The following is a 27014-nucleotide window of genomic DNA, read 5'->3' on the forward strand; positions in this document are numbered from 1 at the left end:
TCTCAAATGTGGATTGGATAGTGCGTGTTCGAAGCAGATCTGCAAGCTAGGACACACGTGGGAGGAACAAACCTACACACACATTGCATACATTAGTAATAGATGCACATACACAAGCTCTCTCACTCTCTACATCTCTCACAAAAACCCCATGACTGCTGAAATGCACAGTCGGCCAGCAGGAGGGGGGGTCGGCCAGCATCAAAAAGATCCACGACGTGTGCAGAGCAGTCGGCCATCTCTAGTGTGTCCACAGATGCAGTCGGCCAAATTCTAGGTCCTCTTGCCACTACAAGACTTCCTCCCATGCCACAGAAAAATAGGAAAAAATGGAGAAAAAATACGGAGTGGGGGGAAAAATGAGAAAACACCTAATAGGGCGGGCACACCCACAACACAGGCCCTGGTGTATATGTATAGATAGCAGATGACTTCTAACAACCCCTCTCAGCTCCTGGCTGTGAAACCAACCACCACAGGGAGCTGGGGTGCCGCCTGAGCAAATCCTGAGATAGTGACTTTGTGAAGAGGTCCACCGTACTGTCCTCCGTCGAACAGAATTCTAGCAAGATGTCATCAGAAACGATCTGTTCACGAACAAAGTGCCTCTGGATGACCATGGGTTCCTCCAGTGGAAGCCCAATTCTGCAATGCAACCTCTATATCCTCACCACCTCACAAGCAGCATCACAAGCAGCCCGGTACTCTGCCTTTGTCGTCGACAAGGCAAAAGATGACTGCCTCTTACTGCTTCATAAAACTGCTCCTGGGCCTGAAGTAGATCTCCTCGTGTCCGGATCTCCTCCCCAAACTGAGTCACTCCAACCGTGGAGTCGGACTCCATCAATCAATCCCCCTCCTGTGTACAAGAGTCCATGGTCCTTCTCATGCCGCAGAAACCACAGGAAACGCAATCTTGCCTCCCAAAGAGTCATCTGCAACCATGAGCTCAACTGTCTCATCAGGAAGCTCCCGTCCAATCTGGTGTCCATCAACCAGATCAATGAACCATTCTGCTTCTGAGTCAAAGAGGCATCACACTGCTCACAAGGATCAACACCTGTTATGGTACAAAGCCTAGTCCTGGAAACCTGCTGAAGACCACGGAAGGTCTTCTGAAACGTGTCAACTACCCCCTCTGAATCGGGAACCACAAAGCCTGGAGAATGCACCTCCTTCTGCAAGTAATCAACTACCACCTGCCTGGTTTTTTGAAAGGTCCCCGTGGAAAGAACATCCTCATCTATAGGAGGTTCTTTGTTCTGAATACTACGAGACATGAGGGCATAAGTTACCTGTTCAGTTTCCTCTGACTGACGAACACAAGAACCACCAACATCAGTATTGGAAAGTTCCTGTCAACTGCTGCCATCTACTGGCAAGCTATCCACCATCTGGTCCTGGAAAGCCTGCACCTGCGCCATATCCACACTTAAGTGGCCATTACCAGACTTGAGGACCTGGGAGAGAGGTGCTGAAAGCTTGTAAACTCCATTCTCCACTCCGCCTTCCCAAACTACCTAGCCTGTTGCTTTGTCCCGGAGAGCAACAAAATGCTCATCAAACTCCACCCGTACGCCAGTCTTGCAAACCTGATGCACTGACAACAGATGAAAACCAAGTGACGGAACATACAACACTTGGGAGGAATGCTTCCCCCCTCTGCCATCGGGAACTATCGCCATCCTGCCCTCACTCTGAACTGGGATAGTGGATGTATCCCCAGTAAGAATGTGACTAGAATACATGCAGAGATCTTGTAAATCTGAACGGGAAGGAGTCATGTGCCTGGAAGCACCACTGTCTAGAATCCACTCCCGAGTATCCGTTGCGGAGAATCCTCCAACCTCCTCCCTGCTTGAGAAAAATGAAACATCGGTGTCCATCACCTCCAGGTGCACAAGAGCCAGAGTCTTCATGATTGCTGCTGAGGAATCTTCACCCTTCTCGGTCGTCCGCTTGAGACACCGCCGCCAATAGTGGCCTTTCTCGTCACAATCATTACAGGCTCTCTCTGCCTTTAGTTTCTCGCGGTCAGTAATGGACTTCTTCTTAGAAGACTTCTCCGATGAAGCCTTCCCTTTGCCCGTGTTACGGCCTTTCGACCGTTGGCCAGTTAAGGCCTCCGAACCTCCACCCTGAGGAGGGTTCCTGAATCGTTCCTCCTGGTCCAAGACCATGGACACAAGCTCCTCCCACGTGATGGTGCTGAGCCTGCCACTAGTAATCAAAGACGAGTAAAATGCTGAGTATTGAGAGGGCCGCAACGTTATGGCCATGTCCTCTGTCGATATCTCCTTCCCAGCCTGAAGAACTTCCTGCTGAAGAGCCTGCAGCTTGTTAATATGCTCCCGCATCGTCGATGACTTTGCAGGGCTCATAACCCGCATCTGTACTTCCAAGGAAATCCTCTTCATGGGCGATACCCTGTTGTAAAGAGAGGCCAAATGCTGCCATATACCTATGGCCAGCGTCATATGCTTTACATGATTGATTACCTGTGGTGTGCAGTTGAGAAAGATAAATGAACGGACCCTGGCGTTGACACGATCCCACATCTGTGCTTGTGCCTCCCGGTTCCTTCGGATCGACGGTAACTCCCCTTCCTCTACTTCCGGCCGTGGAACCCCAACAACGACGAAATCAGCGAGGTCGTAAGACTCCAGAACAGATTCCATCATAACCTTCCATATGGCGTAGTTGTTCCCGTCCAACTGACGGTCCACCGGGAACGTGGGGAGTGTCGGGATCTTCACATGCCTCTCGGCCATCTGTAACAGATCTGCCATTGCAAGGATGTACTCTGAAAAAAGGGTGGGTGGGTGGGAACAAAGAAAAACCAACACCTGCAAGTGGCTGTCGAGCAAATCAGCCCGCCGTCCTCTTGCTTCTCCTCTTCCCGAATAGTCCTGAACAGTCCACCAATCAGCAACACAATAGTCCCCCTCTTGCTCACACAAATCCCAAGAACTATCTAGAGCCTAGGCTCTGATTCCATGTCAGAATACGCAGCGGACATGATGACCAGATTTGGGAACACGATCAAAACACAATGCAAAAAATCCAAGCACAAGAGAGAGAGAGAGAGAGGCGTGTAACTCTACTCTACATAACACAAAAGAATCCTGGAATGATACAATGGTGACAAGGGGGCTAGGGGCCATTTTATATGGCCCCCCAATAGCAGTCGGCCTGCTGTAGGGCAGCTGACAGGACACAAAAACCCCACGACTGCTAAAATGCACAGTTGGCCAGCAGCAGCAGGGAGGGTCGGCCAGCATCAAGGAGGTCCACGACCTGTGCAGAGCAGTCGGCCACCTCCAGTGTCTTCACAGATGCAGTCGGCCAAGTTCTAGGTCCTCTTGCCACTACAAGACTCATAGTCGATGCCTGGCTGCTGAGCATAACCCTTAGCCACAAGTCTGGCTTTGTGTTTGTCCACCGACCCATCGGACGCATACTTGGTCTTAAAGACCCACTTGACACCAATGACCATTTCGACGGCCTTGGCACCAACTCCCAAGTGTTGTTCTTCTCAATGGCATCCAGTTCCACCTGCATGGCTTTCCTTCAAGTATCCTGTGCAAGGGCTTCCTTGACGGAAGTGGGCTCTTTGTCCCGCATGATACGAGACATCAAAGCATAGTTTACCTTTAAAAGCTCCATTGAATGACTTTTATCACGGACTCTGTGCAATCTTCGAGGTCTGTTCTCTGTGATCCATTCGGTGGGAAGCTCTGTGACATCGGACTCTCGAAGAGTGTCCACTAACCACCCCACTCCTTGAACCGAGCAAAAGCTTAGTCCTTCTGAGAAAAGAAATAAACCCATGTGAATTTGGAACAATCATCAACAAGCAGCATGAAGTACAAGGAACCTCCCAAGGATACTGTCTGCATAGGTCCACACAAGTCAGTGTGTACCAACTCCAATGGTTTCGAAGCCCGCTTGGAAGCCTGCTTCGAAAAGGATTCCCTATGCTGCTTACCACATATGCAAGAACTGCAGTGTCCTTTTCTGTTGCCAACATCTGGCAAGCCAACCACCATCTGGTCCCATGTCAAATCCCCGCAGGATCACCTCGTAGAATGCTCCTGGTACAAGACTCGAAACCTACAAACAAACCAAGCAAACGAGAAGGGGGTGCAGTCTTGACTCACCTCCCAACCTTAACAGGCGTGGGCAAGCCCACAAGTCTTGGCTGTCCCCACCGAGCCACGAGCTGAGCTAACTAGATGGACGTACCGACCAATCTCTACCTCGTGACGTCCCATACCGCCACGATGCTACCCTCGCGGGCCTCGAGACTGCTGCCGGCCTTGGCTGCATAAAGCAGGTGCACGTCTGCACTAGATCCAGGCTCTTGACCATAGAGCTCTCACAACGACACGCGAGACTCTATGAACTAATGACTAACCTTGGCCACCCTTTTATAGGCTCTTGGCCAGTCATCATCGGACGTCCACACTTGGACGCCCGCCCGTCCATACTTGGGTGCCCGCCCGTTAGTCTATCCCTAGCCGAGCTTGCCAATCAGCTTGTCTAGCTCCAAGCTTCCCCAAGCCTCGAAGCTAGTCTTGTGTGCGTGTAGAACACGGTAGATATACACTGTGCACATGACATACTCTCCTTCCTCTAAGAGCTCACTCCTGAGCTCACTAAAAAGCCAGGATAATCCCTCTGAAGGGTAGTCAATTGCTCCCATGTAGCGTCCTCCTCAACACGATCCTTCCACTTGATCTTGTATTCCGTGATAAGTGTATTACGCAATCTTCTTTCACGAAATCCAAGAATCTTTTAAGGTTCGTGTGGAACAAATGTCATATCCTCGACATCTATAATTTCTTGAGGAGTAACCAATTGGTCTGTTCCACCCAATACTTCCTTAAGTCTACTGACATGAAATACAGGATGAACTTTCGCATGAGAAGGCAAATCCAGTTCATATGCGACTGAACCAATCCGTCGTGTAATACGAAATGGTCCACAGTATCTAGGGGATAATTTCGGAGATCGACCTGTCTACAAAGTCTCGGAATCTTTCGGAACTCACAAATACACCATTGTTCCTTCAGAGAACTCTTCGGGTGAACGATGTCTATTAGAATAAAATTTGTCTTTGTCTTAAGCACTTCTAATAGATTCTTTCGCAACTTGTAACATTTCTTGCATATCTTGCAAAAAATTACGTGTTGCATCATGCTGAAGTCCTGAAAATCCCACTGTAAAACGGGCCAGGCCAAAACCTTCTAAACTCGGTCATATGCTCAACCCGTCTCTTGTGATCTTGTGTCCCAAGTAAATGATTTTTGTCATAAAAAACTCACATTTACTTAATTTAGCGTACAGTCGATTCTGTCTTAAAATAGTTAAGACAATCGTGAGGTGTCTAACGTGATCCTCAAGAGTACGACTATATATTAAAATATCATCCAAGAACACAACCACGAATTTTTCCAAATGTTGATGAAAAAGATCGTTCATTATTTACTGAAAAGTGGTTGTAGCATTGGTTAACCCAAAAGGTAATACGAGAAACTCATATGGCCATACCTAGTCTGTAAGACGGTTCGTTCGATGTGCTTTTCATGAATACGTATCTGGTGATAGCCAGTAGGTAAATCTTTGTGAAGTACTTCGCTCCGGCTAAACGGTCAATCACGTCATCTGATCTAGGGAGAGGATAACGGTTCTTCATTGTCAGGTTGTTCAATCTCTTGTAATCTATACACATTCTCCAGGTGTTGTCCTTCTTTCTCCTGAGTAACACAGGTGCACCCCAAGGTGATTTACTTGGACGGATTTGGCCCATCCTCAAATAATCTTCGAGTTGTTTGCCAACTGATCTTCCTCAGCTTGGCTCATCCTAACAAGTTGAGTACCAAGGACCAGGTCAATACGATGATCTATTGTGCTTTCAGGTGGTAAGCCTGATGGCAGTTTCTTAGGAAATACATCTTGAAACAAATCAAGTATCTTCTTTAATTCGTTGCTTTCAAACACACTTAATTCATTAACATCCATAGTAGGTATGAGAAATGAAGAAAGTGGAATCAAGACACAATGGAAAGCATTATACAAAGAAGAATCCATTATATTTCCAAAATCAACGTTATTTACAAGAGGTCCTTGAGAGGGATGTATACAATTACGTAAGATACAATACTCGGTGTTCCTATGTTCAAAAGAAAAGTATGACTAGACCAATCTATCTGGACCTGAAGAGTCTTAAACCACTCAATCCCTAATAACAAGTCTACATGCTCTAGATGCATAATATAGCACTCCAGAGTATCTTCGTAGTCCTGAATCCGGATTGGTAGCTTCTCCACCTTTCGATCCCATACTTGCCGACCCGCAGGTAGGCGTACCTCACAGGTATGATCGCTAGGTGTTATGTCAAGACCCAATTTCTCCACAAGTTTGTAATTAACAAAGTTGTGTGAGCTGCCAAGGTCTAGAAGAATGTGTATTCTATGGCCATTCTGTAACTTGGTTGAACACAATTGAACAATTGAACACAATGCTAATCAATACACTTAAATACACTAAGATTTGAAGGACACTTGCTCAAGTACAAGAAGTAAATTGCTGAATTGACAAGACACACACAATGAGCCGGAACGGCCGACCCCTCCCTTGAGCAAATTGTATTACTATTGGAGAAATTCAATACATAGCTTCACGGGCATCCATTGCCAAATCCTCCATGCCAATGCATATGAAATTCAGCAATTAGAAAACAAGGGTATGTCGATGTAGATCACCAAGGAGCTACCTTGATGCCCGGCCCGACTTCAGTGCCCATATTCTCTACCATTGGCTCTATGTTCTACCAAGCAAGGAAGCAACATCTTCAAGGGCACATAGGACAAGAGAAATACTACACAGGGCGGCTAAACAAGGAGTCCTGTCCTTCTACTGAGTAAGTAATGACAACACATTGTCCAATTAGCTTACCAGTCTTCATAGAAGTTGTTGCAAGCGGAAGCGTTCGCGTTGGAAGCTTTAGAAGTGTTGATATCTTCGATTTGCCGCAATCCTTCGCGACAAAAGTCTTCAAGAGGATGAAGGGAACCCTGGGAAAGCTTCCCCTATGGTTCAACTTGAGAAAAGAAGGCTGAAATTAGGGTTTTCAGCAAAAAGACCATAAATTACAGCAAAAATGAGAGCTGTTTTGCTGAATTTCAGTCATTGGGAGTGAGTAGGAGAGTGATTAGCACTTAGAAACACTCTTGGAAGCTTGGAAAACACCCTAGCAAGTTGGGTATGGCTATGGAGAGCTTGGAAATGGAGAGAAATGGTGGAAAAACAGAGTTTTCAGCCTCCAAAAATCCTCATGAAGAGAGAACACGAATTTCTCTTAATAAGTAAGTGAATTGGGGTCCAATCAGGTGAAGGGACATGGGGAGATGCCCATTTATGAGTAAAAGGGGAGGATCAGGTCTTGGACATTGAGTCTTGTCCGCCTCGGGAATTCAGTGAGTGTGAACTTGGAAGCGGTCATAATTTATAAGTGACTTTTGGGCTCCCAAACTTTAATGAAATGGGAACGCACTCACTTATAAATATTGGCTAAGTCCTAAGGGCTATTTGAGCCTAGATTGGTTAATACTTACCACCTGTTCACATGCCACACAACCATGTCAGCAGACAGTTTCACACGCACGGTTCATGGACGGGCGTTCCCTAGCCCGGAACTACACATAGGTCATGCAGGCATGAAAACAGCATGCAATTTCATTTGCAGGCAAGCACATAAAGATGCTATACAATGCAGCATTGGCATAAGCGATTTCCGTTTATGAAACCATATAAGACGAGGCGTTTCCAGACAAGTATATGCGATACCAGACCCAGTGGAAAGCCAATCCTCCAAGCGTTTCCGGGCATGTACACAAAGGCACAAGTCCCAGCGGAAAGCCAAGTCCTCTAGGCGTTTCCGGGCATGTACACAAAGGCACAAGTCCCAGCGGAAAGCCAAGTCCTCTAGATATTCCAGGCATGATAACATCAAGTCCCAGCGGAATATCATATCCAACTATACAGCATGACACGTGTCAATCACATGCATAGGTACATTCCATAAGCCATGGACACCAATCCAATATGTACATAGTGTGAAAGCAAGAGTGAACCATTCGGGTGGCCAAATGGTGACATTCCACCCCGCTTCTAAACAGTTGTCCGCAACTGAAATGCATCCAAATATGTCTGAAGCACATGCGGGCAATCTTTGAAGAACTCTTCATCTACCCATTTAGCATCAATGGGAAGATAGTTCTTAAACTTCACAAGGTAACGCCTCACAACTTTGCCTGTAGCAAGTTTGCGTTCCTTGTGATACACAATCTGCTCTGGCTGCAAGATCTCCTCAAGCTCATCCACTTGTGGTGGATCCTCAATGACCATTTCACTGGGCTCCGGCCCCACATACTTGCGAAGGAGACTCACATGAAAAGCATTGTGTATGTGCCAATGACTAAGTAATGCCAATCTGAAAGCCACTTCATTGATCTTCTCGATCACTCGAAAAGGCCCATAGTACCTGGTTGCAAGCTTAGGATATGCACCCTCTTTGCCAGGCCTCTTTGCAAGTCTTGCTTTCTCAAATTTCAGCAATACCCAATCATTCTCTTTAACATCTAATTGCCTTCTATGCTTGTCGGCAGCCTTTTTATGCTTGTCTTGTGACCTTGCAATGGCTGTCCGTACCTGAGCAAAAGCAATATCCAAGTCTCTTATATACTCATCAGCTGCAAATATCTCATCCTTTGTGCGAAGGATGGGTGGCAAAACCACCTTACCATAAACAATCTCAAACGGGGCCTTTCCCGTAGATGCATGCACTGTGTTGTTGTATGCAAATTCCACAAGTGGTAAGTACTTCTCCCAAGAAGACTTCTGATCCGCCACATAACATTTCAAGAGATCTAGCACGGCTGAATTTGCAGCCTCACTTTGCCCATCCGTTTGAGGGTGATAAGCTGATGAGAAGTCCAATTTGGTGCCCATATTATCAAATAAGGCCCGCCAAAAGAGACTTGTAGTCCTGGGATCTCTATCCCCCACAATGGACTTCGGCATTCCATGATGTTTGAACACTTGTGCAAGATATATTTTAACCATATGCTCAGCTTTGATGGTCTTTTTGACCGGCAAGAAATGAGCTTGCTTGCTAAACCTGTCCACAATTGTCCAAATTGCATCATTACCCTGTTGGGTACGTGGCAAGTCCATAATGAAATCCATTGTAATACTTTCCCATGGCTGCGTAGGAATAGGCAATGGCTGAAGCAAACCTGGTGCCTTTTGTCTATCAAATTTGACCTTTTGACAGGTGATACATACATGCACGTACATGTGCCTCTATGTCCTTCCGCATACCTGGCCAAAAGAAATACCGCTCAATCATGTGCGTAGTAGGCCTTATGCCTCTATGACCAGCATATGGAGGAGCATGGCACTCATCCAAAACCTTTTGCCTCATGTCAGACACCATACATAGGCAATTATCTTTCATAAGATAACCCTCTTTGATCACATATGAGGCATGTGCATGACCATCCGTCAAATCAGCCCAAATAGTGGCAAAATCAGTATCCGTATGATAGAAATCACTCATGGTAGACAAGTCCCCATGAGAGGCAACCGAGATAGCTGCTACATACGGCTTTCGTGACAATGCATCGGCGGCCACTACATTCTTCTTTCCCTGTTTGTGCAAGATCTGAAAATGAAACATAGAGAGGAAATTGGCCATCCTCATATGCGTCTCTGATAACTTAGTTTGGGTAAGAAAATACCTCAAACTTTGGTGATCTGTCTTCACAGTGAAATCAGCCCCAAGAAGGTAATGTTTCCATATAGTAAGTGCATGAATTACAGCCAAGAGCTCTTTCTCATATATGCCAAGAGATCGCTCCGCATCATGCAACCTACGACTCTCATAAGCCACGGCATGTCCCTCTTGATTGAGGACAGCGCCTATGCAATTTCCAGATGCATCACATTCCACACAAAAAGGCTTTTGTAAATCCGGAACGATCAACACTGGACCATGAGTAGTTGCATCTTTCAATTTGAGGAATGCATCTCTCTCTACATTAGTCCATTTGAACACGGCCTTCTTCTTTGTCAAATCATGTAAAGGAGAAGCAATCCATGCAAAGTGTCGAATGAACCTGCGGCGGTAGTAAGAGCATAGTCCAAGAAAACTACGGATCTCATGGACCGAACTCAATTCGGGCCAATTACGAATTGCATCAATCTTTGCAGGATCCATCCGCACTCCATCTTTGGAAACAATATGCCCAAGATAATGTATCTCTGACAAGAAGAACTCACTCTTCTTTGCATTTATGAAGAGTTTATGCTTATGGAGCTCTTCAAAAACAATAGCCAAATGAGCTTTATGCTCTTCTTCAGTCTTCGAGAAGACTAGGATGTCATCAAAGAAGACACTTGTAAATTTCCTGTACCCATGGAATATGCGATCCATCGTTCTATTGAATGTAGCCGGGACATTTGTAAGACCAAAAGGCATAACAAGATACTCATAAAGCCCAAATGCTGTCCTGAAAGCAGTTTTGTGTACATCCTGAGGCACTACACGCACTTGATGATATCCACTCTTGAGATCAATTCGGCTAAAGCATGCCGATCCATCCAACTTGTCAAGGATGTCGTCTATGCGTGGAATCGGAAACCGATTCTTGATAGTAAGCTTATTCAAATCTCTATAATCCACACACATACGAAAGGATCCATCCTTCTTTTGAACCAAGAGGACGGGTGAACAATATGGAGAAGAGCTTGGCTGAACCAAACCCTTCTCAAGAAGCTCATTCACTTGCTTCATGATCTCCTCTTTTTGGGATGCACTTACACGATAGGGTGGCCTATTAGGTGTTGAGCTACCCGGCACAAGATCAATGCGATGATCTTCCGGTCGTACAGGTGGTAACTCATTTGGTAACTCATCAGCAAAACAATCATTGTGCTCTTGCAAAAATTTCAGCCTATCATTACAAAGAGTGTTTACATGTACATTATTTTTCTCAATAGGATCTCGTACAAAAATCAAGTATGCAAAAATACTCTTTTTCATTACTTTTTTAATTTGTACATGAGATACAAGGGGAATTATCACCCTCTTCACCAGCATCAATTACATGTTCTCGGCCTTTATGCATGAAGGTGATTCTGTTAGTCTTGTAAGCCTTGCACGGATCAATACGTGTATGCCAAGGCTTTCCAAGCAATACATCACAGCCATTCAAAGGCGCCAGAAGAAAATCCTCATGATCCACATAGCCTTGAATGTGTATGCGCAACTTGCCAAAAATAGGCATGACCTGCACTTCTCTACCAACAAAGGCAGCGCCTGCTTCAATTTGAGGACCCATGTCCTCCACTTCAATACCCAAAGCAGCTGCCATCTGAGTGGATATGAAATTTTCAGATGCACAATCATCAAACATAAACAAAGCGGGCTGATTCTTGAGTTGTCCCCAAGCTTTGCATACAACCCTATCTTTGCTATCATGTGAAGTGTTGCCTTGCACATCCGGAACCATATGCATATTAGGCTTCGGTACATTAGCATTTTCAGCTTTGTTCTTCTTATTTGGGCATGCTCTTGCCATGTGCTCAGTGCTGCCACAAGTAAAGCATTTGCCTTCACGCATATATTGCTCCTTCTTCTCAGCACTAAGACCAAAGTTTGCCGGCTTATAAGAGCGCTTTTTAGCAAACTTATTTTCAGCTTTTGGACCTGATTTAGCTTGGTTTTGGTCCCTTTTAGGTGGCTGTCCATCATTTTGCAGGTTTTGGACAGTCCTCTCTTTGCCTTGAAATGAGGGTTTAGGCTTATTGGATCGACTCAATTTGAGTTCCAATTGCTCGGTGGCGGTGGCGGCTGCGATTAATTGGTGTAAGATATGACCAGGATACATTTGTAATCCCGCTTTGTACACGGGTTGCAATCCCGATTGAAACCTTCTCTTCCTTTCCGCCTCGGTGACATGCATAAATGGAGACACCTCCAAAAGCACTTTCCAAAACTTTTGTACATATGCATTTACCGATTCCCCCTCATTTTGCTTTACCCAATCCCACTTCATTGTTATCTCATTCAATGCATTGGGAGGCAAGAATTGAGCATAAAACCTCTCCTTGAACTCTTCCCATGATCTAACGGGATTCGGTGAGAGCTTCTCCGTGAGCCACCAATGGGCAGCAATGCCTTTCATGAACATGCTTACATGCCGGATCATGGATTTCTGAGTGAAATCCTCATCACTGAAAGCAATATCAAACTGGGCAATAAAAGCAAGTGCCTTTGATGCATCGTATTTCCCATGATATATGTCAAATTTCACAGATTTGTCTCCGGCTTTGAAGTCACGAGACTTTGATGCATGTGTGTGCATCTCAACATGTTTTCCCCCATGTTTGTCCATTGGGACAGCCCCTGTGAGACTGGCATCATTTTTGGACCAAAAGGTGATACATAAGGCATAGATACATGTGCCCTGTAAGCATGAGGCATGGCTGGCCCCTCAACATGCATTGATACATTTTCAGCCATAACTTCTCCCTCACGAGCACACTCGAAGGCATGAGTGGCATGAGAGATACGCGGAATACTTGCACCAACAGAAAATTGCAGCCCATGTTGCATGTGTTGTGCATGCACATTTTCAGCCGGCAATGGCATTTGACATACATTTTGACCACTGCCATAAACATTGTATCCTTCACGGGCTACATGAGGTATTCCTGCATGGCGTGAAGTCACTGATTGTTCCTCTCCCATCGCATGGAGATTCATCCTCTTAGACATAAGTTCTTGTTCGGACACTTGTCGGGATTCCAAGACATGTGGGATGGTTGCCTTTTTTGCATAGGCATCCTCGGTACGAGCCAAGTATGCACGTGCTGCATCTCTCGGTTGCATGTGCACCTCTTGAGCAATGATTGCCATTGCATGATCCATATAAGATTCAGCTTTCTTGGCGTTCAAACGGTCATGTACCAATGGATCCTCGCGGCGATAGAGATTCAATTCTTCTTGTTGTGCATGGAGAAGAGCCTGCACATACGAGTAAGTTCAGCCTTCAAGACTATGGACTCTTCTTCTTGCATCTTCTCTTTGCCAGGGGACGGCTGTCCCACATATTCATGTTTCCTATTGTACACCACATGAGTTTGCTCATCTTGTAAAGCATTGGAGGCATGCATTTCATTGTCCCTGCCTCTTGTATTAGTATCTCCAACATTCACTGTATGGCTGTCCATAATGTTCTAAGTGTAGAGATAGCTAGTGTTCACGGTGATCGTCTCTCACGATAGAAGTGAAAGAGAACCGTATGCTCTGATACCAATGTAACTTGGTTGAACACAATTGAACAATTGAACACAATGCTAATCAATACACTTAAATACACTAAGATTTGAAGGACACTTGCTCAAGTAGAAGAAGTAAATTGCTGAATTGACAAGAGACACACAATGAGCCGGAACGGCCGACCTCTCCCTTGAGCAAATTGTATTACTATTGGAGAAATTCAATACATAGCTTCACGGGCATCCATTGCCAAATCCTCCATGCCAATGCATATGAAATTCAGCAATTAGAAAACAAGGGTATGTCGATCTAGATCACCAAGGAGCTGCCTTGATGCCTGGCCCGACTTCAGTGCCCATATTCTCTACCATTGGCTCTATGTTCTACCAAGCAAGGTAGCAACATCTTCAAGAGCACATAGGACAAGAGAAATACTACACAGGGCGGCTAAACAAGGAGTCCTGTCCTTCTACTGAGTAAGTAATGACAACACATTGTCCAATTAGCTTACCAGTCTTCATAGAGCCTTCGCGTTGGAAGCTTTAGAAGTGTTGATTTCTTCGATTTGCCGCAATCCTTCGCGACAAAAGTCTTCAAGAGGATGAAGGGAACCCTGGGAAAGCTTCCCCTATGGTTCAACTTGAGAAAGGAAGGCTGAAATTAGGGTTTTCAGCAAAAAGACCAGAAATTACAGCAAAAATGAGAGCTGTTTTGCTGAATTTCAGTCATTGGGAGTGAGTAGGAGAGTGATTAGCACTTAGAAACACTCTTGGAAGCTTGGAAAACACCCTAGCAAGTTGGGTATGGCTATGGAGAGCTTGGAAATGGAGAGAAATGGTGGAAAAACAGAGTTTTCAGCCTCCAAAAATCCTCATGAAGAGAGAACACGAATTTCTCTTAATAAGTAAGTGAATTGGGGTCCAATCAGGTGAAGGGACATGGAGAGATGCCCATTTATGAGTAAAAGGGGAGGATCAGGTCCTGGACATTGAGTCTTGTCCGCCTCGAGAATTCAGTGAGTGTGAACTTGGAAGCGGTTATAATTTATAAGTGACTTTTGGGCTCCCAAACTTTAATGAAATGGGAACGCACTCACTTATAAATATTGGCTAAGTCCTAAGGGCTATTTGAGCCTAGATTGGTTAATACTTACCACCTGTTCACATGCCACACAACCATGTCAGCAGACAGTTTCACACGCACGGTTCACGGGCGGGCGTCCCCTAGCCCGGAACTACACATAGGTCATGCAGGCATGAAAACAGCATGCAATTTCATTTGCAGGCAAGCACATAAAGATGCTATACAATGCAGCATTGGCATAAGCGATTTCCGTTCATGAAACCATATAAGACGAGGTGTTTCCAGGCAAGTATATGCGATACCAGACCCAGTGGAAAGCCAATCCTCCAGGCGTTTCCGGGCATGTACACAAAGGTACAAGTCCCAGCGGAAAGCCAAGTCCTCTAGGCGTTTCCGGGCATGTACACAAAGGCACAAGTCTCAGCGGAAAGCCAAGTCCTGCAGGCGTTTCCGGGCATGTACACAAAGGCACAAGTCCCAGCGGAAAGCCAAGTCCTCTAGATATTCCGGCCATGATAACATCAAGTCCCAGCGGAATATCATATCCAACTATACAGCATGACACGTGTCAATCACATGCATAGGCACATTCCATAAGCCATGGACACCAATCCAATATGTACATAGTGTGAAAGCAAGAGTGAACCATTCGGGTGGCCAAATGGTGACACATTCACCTCTCCATAAACTCGGAGAAGATCATGCACGCCAAAAACTTTAGAGTTGAACATACAATTAGAACATGAACTAGAGCGAGAAAGTACAATGATTGAAGTACCTGTTAAAGACGACTGATTGGCCGCCTTTGGCTTGGGTCCTGTGTTGGTCTTTGCACCCTTCTTCTTCGGGCACTCGTTACACATATGTCCTTTTTCTTTGTAGATGAAGCAACGCCGCTCCTTCTTGAGCTTCAAAGCCTTGAGGAGACGGTTTTTCTTTGATGATGTCGAAGTAGAATTCTTCAAAGATTGGTCCGAAGACTTTCCTTCAGTCGTGGTAGCCACCATCAGTGCGCAGAACTTCCTTTTGTGCTTGTTCCCCCGCTCGGTCATGGATTTAGATTTGGAAGAGACCATTGTATCGTCATAAATACGAGCAAAATGAATGGCCTCGTCCAAAGTTTTGCATTTGTTGTTTTTAATCTATAAACAGTTTGAGTCGGGTAAACCGGCTACGAAGAAACCCAAAAGAGTAGTAGAATCCATCTTCGTAGCTTTCATCTGCAAGTCTCGAAATTTTTGGAGGTAGACCTTATAAGTGAGGTTCTGTGAGGTCATGGTCAAATTGGCAAACTGAGCAACTATATCGTTGTCATCCTCCTCCTTGAGAAATTCTTTCTTGAAGACTTCTTCAAACTGTGTCCAAGTCGTTGGTTTAGGGTTGAGTTCTTTCCACCAAAGCAAAACTTTGCCTGAGAGGAAACTTGCTGCTAAGTGGATCTTTTTACCATCGTCATATATATGAAACTGAAAATGGACTTGCCACTTATGTAGCCAAGTGTCCACACTATCTCTTTGGTATGCTGCTTTTGCTCGCCCCCAAACTGCTCCGGAGTAATATTAGGGCCTAAAGCAGATGCCGAAGTATCCATACCCGAAAGAGTAGGTAGGGTAGTGGTCAACAAAGAGATGGAGTTCTGTAAAGCCTGCATCTGAGTGGCGACTTGTGCTTGACGTTCTGCAAAAGAAGCTTCGAGAGCAACTTTAAACTCTTAGAAATCTGATTTTGAAACAAAATCGTCGAAAAGATCGCCTTCGGTGGCTTCCGTAGCCTGCAGGTCTTCATGATCGAGAACAGGTTCCACGTCCGATTCTGGGGTCGACATCTTGAAGAGGGCAAGGCGAGAGAAAAGTTTTATCTTGCACAAGGAAGAGTGCTAGAGAGCTTGAGAGCTTGAGAGATGTGTGGCAAGAAGCCCGCTTAAGGGCAATTTATAGGCTTCCCCAAAAGCTGACTTAGCTTTTGCTTTTGTGTGTTTTTTTAATTTACATATATATATATATATATATATATATATATATATATATTTCGCTTTTCTTAAAAAAAAAACACTTATAAAGCAAAGCATGGGTTTTTTAAAACCCTTCCACTAAGGTTCAGCAAAAAAACAAAAGCAAGGTAGCGTAGGTTTTTTTTCTTTAAAAAAAAAAATGAAATCTAAAAAAAACCTGCGCCTGCTTTTCGCGTTTTCTGCTGCGCCCGCTTGTCTGCCACCCGTACACTTGCATGACAGCGCTTGTACGCCTGCGCATGAGACTGGGCCGCCTACACTGCACTCGGCTGTTGCCTGCGCGTCTGGCTGCGCAAAGCAGCCCATCCGCCTGCCTGCCTGTGTATACCAGTCGTCGCCAGCGATTGCAATTGTCCACCTGCCTTGGCTGCGCATACAAGCTTCTTGGCATATACGAGCTGCGCTACCACCACCCAGGCGTCACTTCTCTCTCTCTTTCTCTCTCTCTCTCTCACAAACAACAGCCAGCTGGCTTTTTCTTCTTCCCCTCTCTCTTAAACTGTTTATATAGTTAAAAACATATCCAGTCTTCTTCTTTGCAAAGCAAACAACCCATACTAGACCACAATCTTCATCATGGGTTCCTACGATGCAAAAGCAACATGCTGAACTTGAAAAAACAGCAGTATACACAAAAAAAACAGCAATCTTCATGAACTCATACCTTTTCTTAGACCTCATCTTCTCTACCTACCGACTTGCTTGTTCTCGAGGCTTGATCTGATACCACTGTCAAATCTCCACAGGATCACCTCGTAGAACACTCCTGGTACAAGACTCGAAACCAAGCAAACGTGAAGGGAGTGCAGGCCTGACTCACCTCCCAACCTTGACAATCGTGGGCAAGTGCACAAGTCTTGAATGTCCCCATCGAGCCACGAGCTGAGCTAACTAGATGGACGTACTGACCAATCTCTACCTCGTGACGTCCCATACCACCACGATGCTACCCTCGCGGGCCTTGAGACTGCTGCCGGCCTTGGCTGCATAAAGCAGGTGCACGTCTGCACTAGATCCAGGCTCCTGACCATAGAGCTCTCACAAAGACATGCGAGACTCTCTGAACTAATGACTAATCTTGGCCATCCTTTTATAGGCTCTTGGCCGGTCATCGGGCATCCCACACTTGGATGCCCGCCCGTCCATACTTGGGTGCCCGTCCGTTTTTTTTTTCCGTACACACCCGGGGCCCACTCAAGTGGGTGGAGCCGGTTTTCCCTTCCAACAATTAGCCAATTATCATGGTCGGGCAAGGGCCACGTACCATCGGGCAAGAGCCACGAATTAGGCATCCCCCATGACCACCGCGATGAGTCAAGCGCTGGAACAGCGGAGGGGTCTCGTATGGATCCTCCTATCTCGGGTGATCCACCACCTCCCGAGGAGGAGGAGTCACTCGAGTGTTCAAGGGGCAAGAGCCCGAGCAACCAAACACATCAAGCGAGCATAGGTGTCCCTTTATAACATGAGAGAGCCTAGTGGGACTTGAACTCATAACCTAGAGGTTACAAGTCACAAGCTTGACCACTACACTAACTCTGTCTGCCCGTTTAGTCAGCTCGCCAATCAGCCTGCCTAGCTCCAAGCTTTCCCAAGTCTCGAAGCTAGTCTTGTGTGCGTGCAGCACACGGTAGATACACACTGTGCACATGACATCCCAGAAACCTCGCCGCAACGCATTCACATTTAAGTGGCCAAACCGAAAGTACCACAAGTCACCAACCTGAGAACCTGTCAAAGAGGAGAGTGCAGAGAGTTTGTATATACCATTCTCTACGCCGCCTTCCCAAATAACCTGGCCAGTCTCGCGGTCCCGTAGAGCAACAGAATGCTCCTCAAACTCCACCTGGAAGCCAGTCTGCATACCTCATGCACTGACCATAGATGAAAACCAAGTGCTAGGGCGTAAAGAACACGAGAGGAATGCTTATCCCCTCTGCCATTGGGAATGATCTCCATCCGGCCATCACTGTGTATCGGAATTGTGGAATTGTCGCCAATGAAAATACGACCTGACTGCCGTTTTAGATCCAAAACGAAGTCATGAGAAGGAGTCATGTGCCTGGAAGCACACTGTCAAGAATCCATTCCGGAGTATCCTTTGCGGTGAAGCCAACTGCCTCCTCGCTCGAAGAAGCTGAAGTTTCTCTCGGTCTGAGTTGGGTTTCTTCTCAGAAGACTTCTCTGATCAAGCCTTCCCTTTGTGTGGGAAAAAAATGAAGAACTAAACCTGCAAGTGGCTGTCCGGCAACAAGGCCCGCCTTTCGCTTGCTTCTCCTCTTCCCATACGGCCCGAAACAATCCTCCAATCAGCAACACAAACAGCCCCCCTCTTGCTCACATAGTTCCATGTCAGAATATGCAACGGAGATGAAGACAAAATCTGAAAACACTAGAGCAAGTGCACAGCAGAAAAACACAGAAATGAGAGAGAGAGAGAGAGAGAGAAGCGTATAACTCTAGTATATACACAAGAAAATCTGGGATACAAGATGAGAAGTGTGGGGGGGCAAGGGGCCATTTTATATGGCCCCAGATGACCAATCGATCAACATCTGGAACAGCCGACAGACACAGGACAGCCTCCCACACCAAGGAAAAATAGGAAAAAAATATGGAGACTGGAGAAAAATGAGAAAACACCTAAATCGGGCGGGCACACCCACAACAGAGGCCCTGGTGTAAATATACAGACAGGAGATGACTGCTAACATTGGCTTGTGCCCGTCAAAATGTGGGTAATTTTATGCATCATGTGAGCTGGCCTTAGCTCCTGAATGGGAATGTGATTTTCTTCATAAGCTCGGATCCAAAATTTTGGACCTCTTGCGCTTCCCCTTTGCTTTCGCTCCATTGCAGCTTCTTGCAGCTTCTTCTCTTTTTACAGCTCTTGCGAGTGCTGCGTTGGCGGCAAACATTGCCCCCCTTGCTAGAGGAGTGCCAGTCCCGTGGCACTTTGCGGGTTGGGCAGTCGTTGAAGAGGGAAGTGTTGGAATGCCTAGATGCTCAACAGATGCAAATGCATAATTGGATGATGTTAGTTTGATGAGGATAGATGCAGTGCCTAAAGTGCGAATGCAAGATAAGTGCGAATGAAAGTGAGTTACACGTTAGTAACTCAAGGCTTACCCAACCGCTCATGTGCTTGGAAGAAAGGTGTCCGCCCAGCGACTAAGGTGACAGGTCTTAACGCCAGTGCGAGCCGAGGCTCCCTAGGTATGTCCTGCACTTGCAAGCCGAAGCTCCTTGGGTATGTCTTGCGCTTGAGGGCCCTCGTGCAGTGAGTTACGTGGGGGGTGGCGGTTGTGGTGGTGGGATGGTGTAGTACTTCTTGATGAAGTTGTGTGAGTGAAAAAGATGGCGGAGGTGGAGGTGGCCTTCTAGGCTAGCAGTGGGCAAAAATGTGACATGAGTAACGGCGGCGAACTTGGAGGCAGCCATATCTTCGAGGATAGCTAGGTAGGTGGTGGGAAGAAGCTCGGCCCGAAGGTAAAATCGCATCATTGCAGCGGTGTCAGGGCCGGTCTGGGGATTAAAATAGAGAGGGGGGAGATGGGTTCATCGGAGTGGCGTGGTTGGCGAAGAAGAAAAAGAATAAAGCGGAGAAAATTAATTGTGGTTATGATACAGGGTTCGGGAATGTCAGTGTAATGGAGAATGAATGCGGGCGTAAGTTCAGTGTGGGAGTGGAATGTATAAGTTAAATCAGGTGTGGGGATGAGTGGCCAGTTATACCTACCGTCGTGGAGGTCAGGGGAAAATTGTGAGAAAGAGAAGCGACGGGGGATGGGGCAGAAAAGGGTCGGCTCTAAGATCTGCGGGTGCTCTACAGTAGGTCTGCCAATGGATGTCGGCTCCCTTTAACAAAGAAGACTGCCAAAAGGGTTGGCGTTTCATGTTTTCTGCTGGGTGTTTCTTTGAGTATCTTAGCCATCTATTGTTGCCTTGATAGTTTTGTAAAGGCATCTTTATCTTAAAGGAATTGGCTGTATGCTGAGCACTCTTTATTAACTCGTGTAGTTCCGAATAGGTCGGTACCTTTTTTACATGGATAGGGAGTCGCTATAGAAATTCATCAACAGCTGCAGGGCGCTCCATATCTTCGTGAATAGTAGCAGCTGGTACCTCATCCCTATTCGGAACTGCTTGCATGTCGGGCCCGGGAGAAGAAGGTGATGGTTGTGGGGCAGCAGCTTCAACAAGGGGTGGTGGTAAAGGAACGGTGTCTGATGGGAAATGATCGTCTTCATGGTCATCGGGCGAAGGAGAGGGAAAGTCAAATGGTGTTTGGTCTTGGGTTGTTGATGGTGGGGGTGGGTTAACTGGAGTGGTGGCCGCGGAGGGGGCTGTTGTAGTAGAAGCTTGCTGGGTAGAGGTCGGCTGGGAGGTGTTAGTTTGGGTAGAGGATGGGGATGGGTCAGAGGTAGTGGTGGTTGAAGGAAGGGTTGTTGAAGTAGAGGCTGGTTGATGTAGAGGTGGTTGGGAGGTCGAGGGGTTGTTGTCGTCATCATTGTTGTCTTCGATGGTGTAATCAGCAGCCAGAAGAGTATCGACAAAATCAATTTCGGCATGTCTGAGGTTCACCGCCGGAATGGCTTGAAGAACTTGCGATTGGATTGTACCTCTGCCTTTTTCAGCCGCTGCAGAATGTTGGCCATGGGTTCATCGAGCTCTGGCTCTTTGGTCCATTGTCACGTGAGCACCTTGAATTGTTCCCTTTCGTATGAGAGGAGATTTATAATGAGATTTTTCTCCATTTGTAGCAAGTGGTTGTGGGAGACCACTGCTGTATGGTGCTCTGCAAGCCGGCGCGGAAGAGTTGCTGATAGCAATCTTTAAGATCGTAGGCCGCTTGCATTTGTGCTCATAGGATGTCATCATGGTTTGTCGGTATTATTATCAAAATAAGTGTGAACGGCCTCATCCTGAACTGCGAGCCTGGCTTCATACCTGCTTTGGCGCTCTCAATGTTGTTGGATCTTGGCCGCTTGCTCCTCAATGATATTTGCCTGCTGTTAAACGGTATCAATAAGGTCCCTATTTTGTTTTTTGACCGCCTCTGGCCAGTTGTTCTTTGTATCCTTCGTTCTCTTTCTTAAGTTCTGCAATCTCCTGCTCGGCGCTTTAAAGGGACTGATTCACTTTGGATAGCGGCCAGTTGTGCCACCTGCTTTTGTAGCTCATGAAGCTTAGCTGCCAAAATGGTAGAATCCATAGCTGTAGGTGGATTAACAGGAGGTGGCAGTGGTGGATACATAGGGGCTTTGCCTTTGGCGATAAGAGGATACTAAGCTAGATACAAGTGTTTGTGATTGTTGTCTGTACTATGGGTGGAGTGGTATGTACAAAAGGTGGGGTGATACTAACAGCAGGTGATTCTATGGGAAGGGAAGCAGAGGGTAAGGTGGTGGGGTTAGTGGTAGGCTGGATACTTACAGGCGGGAGTGGCGCAGTGGATGGAGGAACTTGGGGAGAAGAGGGCTTCTGCGATGACTCACCCTGGAAGAGTGGGGAGGGTTTTGTTATCTTCTGATATGGAGCCGTCTTGAGGGATTCGGCGAGGGCGGCTTCGAGGGCAGCTTCTTCTTCGCCAGCATCTTTTGGTAAAAGGTCTTGATGCTGGGGCGGAAGATCTTCATGAATGTTAATGCCTGCTTGCTCCAGATCAAAGGAATTGATACTGATGTCGTGCTCTCCATCATCGCTGCCATATTCGGAAGGATCTGGCGAGGGGACTTCAGTCGTCGTCTTCTTCTTTAAGCGTCTTTTACTCTTACAGCTTCTTTTTGGGCTTTCTTCTCCTTTTCCTTCTCCTTCTCCTTCGGCTTTGGTACTTCCGCCGGTGTAGATGGTTTCTCCTTCTTGGACTTGGACCTTGTAGAGGTGCTGCTTGCCGGGATAGGATTTGGTGGTGCTGGCGCTGGCGCTGCAAGCTGGTTTATGTACATCTCATATGAGTCCAGAGCTGCAAGCGCTTGATCATCTAGAGCACGTATGTGCCACTTGATGTAGTGGCTGAGTGTTGGGCCAATGTGGAGGGGGTGTGCTGACTTCTTGTTCTGCACCCATGCCGCGATCTCCTGCACGCACCATCTCCAGAAGGAGTTATAGTTTTGTCGCAGGCACCTGTCTGTACACATGTCCTCTAGGTAGTTTCTTGGCATCCTTGAAGCCCGGGTCTGGTGGTGAAGGCCATAGATGATTTCATGGAAAAATCTGCACTTTTTGAGGAGGGCCTCATCAGTGATGTCGGCAAGTGCAGGGTCGTCGTTCTCTGATCCTCGGGGGGGCAGCACCCTAATGGCTTCAGGAGTTGCTCTTGACCGGATATACGGCTCGGACTTCTGAGGTAGCCTTAAGCTTTGTGTGACGCTTTGTGGCGTTAGCTGAATCGGTAGAACCTTGGTGACGTCGTCGTGTTCGACCATCACGTAGCCGATTTGGGATTCCTCGCTGAACGTGTGGAGGTACTGATAGCACCTTTCGAAGTTGATTTGGGACTCGAGGAATGGCAGGTACTCCAGCAGACCCATGGTGATGATGAGTGTGTAGTGCGGGGTCGCGCCTTGATTCTTTAGCCAGGTTCTGTACCTCGACGAAAGTGAGGTTCTCGTATCTCCATCTGGTGACAGCGATCTGCCTCTCAGTGGCCACCGTGCCCAAGGGGTAACAGAAATCGAAGGTGCCTCGCTCTGTCTGTTCTGCATTAATGCTCAATTCATCCGCCTTGGGGAGTAGAGGTGTCCTTTCCTTCTTGGTAGCCATCTGCACATAAAAAGTTGTAAATTAGGGTAACATGTGACAATTGATCAACGAAATTTTTCAAGTTAGTGACAAATCAGACTAGGCACTCTACTGACTTCATTCGGGTATCACAAGTGTTGGTGTTTGACTCAAGGTGGGCTCGGGAATCCAATTCAAAGTTCGTCAGCTGAGGCATCAAATTCGTCATTATGGTCAAGGCGGTACTATGTGTCGTTTGCGGGTCATACGATGTCCAATGTGAACCGAATTTTGCAGGTGTGTTCCCAAGCATGAGTGGTTGCCAACTGTTCATTTTGGTGGCAGATGGCCTCCAGAATCCTTACTTGCGTGAAACTGTAAAGTTCCACACGAGTAGGATTTTTAGGCATTTTTCATGGTCTGGCACATAGTTGGTGCAATTCTATGCTAGTTGGTATGGGTATGGAGCATGTGGAGCTTTGTCCTGTGGTGTTTTTGGGTCCCTACAGCCAGGTTTCATTGTTCTGACAGCAGAATATGATGTGACGACAGTAGTAATCTTAAGGACCATACCAAGTGGCTCTTCTGTGGTCGATCAATCAAGCGTTTTGTGCCCAATCAATGACTAATGCCGCATGACTACCCAAGTAGTGATCCTGAGTGTCTAGCCTGCTGTATCTAACGGTAATAGTGCATCTCTCAATTCTGCAGGGCAAGGCAACGTCAAGGTTGGTCTTCAATTCGTCAAGTATTCATCAATGTGGGCTGTTCGAGTCTTTGTCAATTCTATGTATCCCCCGTTACGTTGAATTGCACATTACGAGTTTTGCCAATTAGGCCCGGTCGTGATAATGGTGCTGTGATGTTTTCTAATGGATTTTTGGCAAAATTGGGTGACTCATGGGCTTGATGTCATGTCATTCAGGAGGTGGGCAATCACTGGGACTTGCTAGTGCTCTAGGAGTACTTAATTCCTCCTGGAGCCTTACTCGCGTGGAACTGTACAGTTCCACGCGAATAAGAGGCATGAATCAAGTGACCACCCTAGAGTGTTCTATTATGTCATGGCATCTCCTCCTCAAATTTTGGGACTATTTTGAGTTTTCTAAGGGCTCTAACAAAGGGCACCAGGGTTTTGCAGGACATTTCTAACACTACGCGCATGTGGATGCGAGCCTATGTGAACGAGGGCTAGGATTCGGTAAAGTACTACGCGTTCATGTTTACTTAATTTCCTATAATGCCCGTTCCCGTGCATGCATGTTAAAACCTAAGAAAAACGAGATACGGGTGTTGTGGGCCTACCATGAATTGGGAGAGGCGAATTTCATCGTGGATGACGGGCATCGGGGTCAAACATGTACCGGGGAAGCTCTCTCGCACACTCTCGGGAAGACTCACTCAGGCTCTCTACACTCAAGGTGTGAAAAATGAGGTGTTTTTGCCACTTTTTAGTGTTTCGTTTTCACATTTCCACGCGAATAAACATTTTCACGCGAGTAAGAGTTCCATGCGAGTAAGACCTTCAGGGCTTGAAACTTGATTTTTTTGTGTTTTTAGTCCTTGGCTATTGTCCTGAGGCATATGGTTATGGTGTTAGGCCCAGTTTGATGTCTCACACTGAAAGGTTCCTCCACACAGCACGTTGTTTCTGCTGGCGTTGCTGACAGTTTGAAAAAGTTAGTTGTTTTTTATGTTTTTTGAGGTTGAAGTGGATTAGGGAGTTAGTATACATGTTTATTTACAACTGTGGACAATGCTGAGTCCGAGCCATTGCTCATACTGTGGATTGTACCCCCCTTCAGTGCATAGGCATCTAGCTCTGTTGGTTCAGCCATGAGGCGATCGAGGTAAAGACATGTTTGCTCAATGGCGTGTGTACCTTGCATATAGCGACAAACATGCAGTTCCTCGATCGTCAGCCTTTTGTGTCGAAGCGGATGTGTGTATTCCTTTGGCAACTGCTCTTTGTGCATACTGATTAGCACATCTAACGTCAATGGGAGCAGTGTGCCTAGCAGTGACAGTTGTGCTACCAGCTTAGCCTCAGGTCTTGAGAAGATGCGGAATCCCTGATGTGCTTCCTCGTGTCTGGTCCTATACCACTTTTTTAGGAAGGGTTCATCACTCTCCTCACTTATTTGCTTTAGGTGGTCAATCTCTTGCTGCTGGGTTGGTTTCATAGTCATGAGGTATGAGGGGTTAAGCCTCAGACGTTGTTCCTGTTCTTTTCCCACATGCAGGATAATTTCCTTTACGGCACCAGCTCTTCCTGGCTGTACACAGAGTTGTTGGCCCTTGGGAATGAGAGTCATGACACTCTGGATTTCTGAGTGTCGGTCTTCTAGCTCATAGGATTCTGGGAGCAGCGCTAGGCAGTGATTCATTTCGCTTTCCTCTTCACACTTTTCGAGCCTTTTCTGAATTGTTGAAATGAATTCTTGAAATAGAAAAGGTCTTACCTGATCACTTATCTCTTGTGGATGCTGCTTACCCACATTGGTTTGTTGATTGCCTCTCGGTGCTGTACAGTCTAATGGAGGACTTGTTGCAGGATTGCTCTTTTGGCTTGCCAGTCGAAGTTGGGTTTGCTTTGGAATCCAAATTTGATTGTTGCCTTTGTAGTACCCTTGAGCCTCCAGTAAGTCGGTGCGCACCCATACCGATTGCGTTGATTTTGAAGCTCTGTAGGACCATCCTCTTGGTTGGTTTTGTCGGTTGGGAACTGCTACTGGAACAGTTGATCGAGGCGGGCTTGCTCTTTGGTATATCTGTTGTGTTGCCGCCACTCTAGCCGGCTTCCTCGAGGCGTCGTTTGTCGTTGGTGTTGTCGTTCTTTTGACAGTCTCGAGTGCTTTGGCAATGATGGAGTCGATTATGTTTTCGTTTCGTTGGGGCTCCGTTTTCTTCGCCTCTTTACCTTTGCTCAGTTTACCCTTTGCTGGGGTTGGTTTCGGGTGTGAAACCTTGGTGAAGTCTGTGCTTGGCTTGGTTGCTGATTTTAGGGTACTGAGACTAATTACCATCTTGGTGTTGTTCACGGATAACTGGGCTCTCTTGAGCCCGTAGTTGATCTGGCAGTTAGTCACGTACTTCCATTGTTGACTCAGTACCACGGTTTCCTTGTTTCCTGGGTATTCAGGCAAGACATAGAAAACAACTGGCATGGCATCTAGTTCAGCATGCATCATTACTTTGGTCTTCCCGAGACACGACATCTGCCGTCCACATAATGGATCAATGTGCATGTTTGTTGATTTTAATTCAGGCTCGCCTAGTTATTTCCAAGTGTCGTAAGTCACGAGGTTAGCGTCTGCCCCTTCATCTATCAAAGCATGTGCAACTGCTTGTTTCTTTGCCTCCAATTTGACCTTTATGTGCGTTGGGGGGATGTGAATTTCATCTTCGTCAGGGTACTGCCAGGGCCTCCCGAGGAGCTGAGGCGAGTGGAGGGGAGAAGGGGGTAGGGAAGGAGCCACTGACAAAACCGGAGTGGGAACGGGAGGACGCGAAGGCGGAAGCGAGGCGGGAGGGGGGGGTGGGGGCGAAGGAGGGGGTGCTGGCATCTCCAGATTCTCAGGCTGCGTTGGGGTCTCCTCCTGGAGGGGAGCAAAGCTGTTCCTCACTGGAACCCAGTGATGCTGAGACTGTGACTGCTGCTGCATCGGCCTCTTGGCCTGCTGCTGCTGTGGCTGTCTCCCTCTACGGCGCCCCTGTCCAGGCTGCCAATCTGAGGTCTCCGTGGACTGAGCAGGTGTCCCGGAGGCTGCCTGCCGAGCCGCATTTGTGGGCGGGCCATCGCGGGCCTGCTGCTGTGGTGAAGGTCGGGGTCTCCTGTGAGGGCAG

General features: G+C 46.8%; 1 protein-coding gene and 1 long non-coding RNA gene across 3 annotated transcripts in view; one reads left to right on the forward strand and one right to left on the reverse strand.

Moving 5' to 3' along the window:
• Window positions 1-26464, reverse strand: LOC147614418 (uncharacterized). Of its 2 annotated transcripts, XR_015263116.1 has the most exons (3): window positions 25631-26464; window positions 20484-23210; window positions 1-72 (listed from the first exon to the last, which is right to left on the reverse strand). XR_015263116.1 is itself a non-coding variant. In XM_086780959.1 (2 exons), the coding sequence occupies exons 1-2, from the start codon at window positions 26414-26416 to the stop codon at window positions 22752-22754; spliced, it is 1245 nt and encodes a 414-aa protein (XP_086637085.1). In that variant the 5' UTR covers window positions 26417-26464; the 3' UTR covers window positions 19574-22751. The 2 variants fall into 2 exon arrangements, 1 of the variants encoding a protein (XP_086637085.1); XM_086780959.1 differs by lacking the exon at window positions 1-72 and having other exon boundaries at window positions 19574-23210.
• LOC147614417 (uncharacterized) overlaps window positions 1-27014 on the forward strand; it is a 77537-nt gene that overhangs the window by 45648 nt on the left and 4875 nt on the right. The window lies entirely within an intron of this gene.

The sequence above is a fragment of the Cibotium barometz genome, chromosome 42 (genome assembly GCF_041138505.1).
Source record: "Cibotium barometz isolate CiBa-2024 chromosome 42, ASM4113850v1, whole genome shotgun sequence".
NCBI classification, from domain to species: domain Eukaryota; kingdom Viridiplantae; phylum Streptophyta; class Polypodiopsida; order Cyatheales; family Cibotiaceae; genus Cibotium; species Cibotium barometz.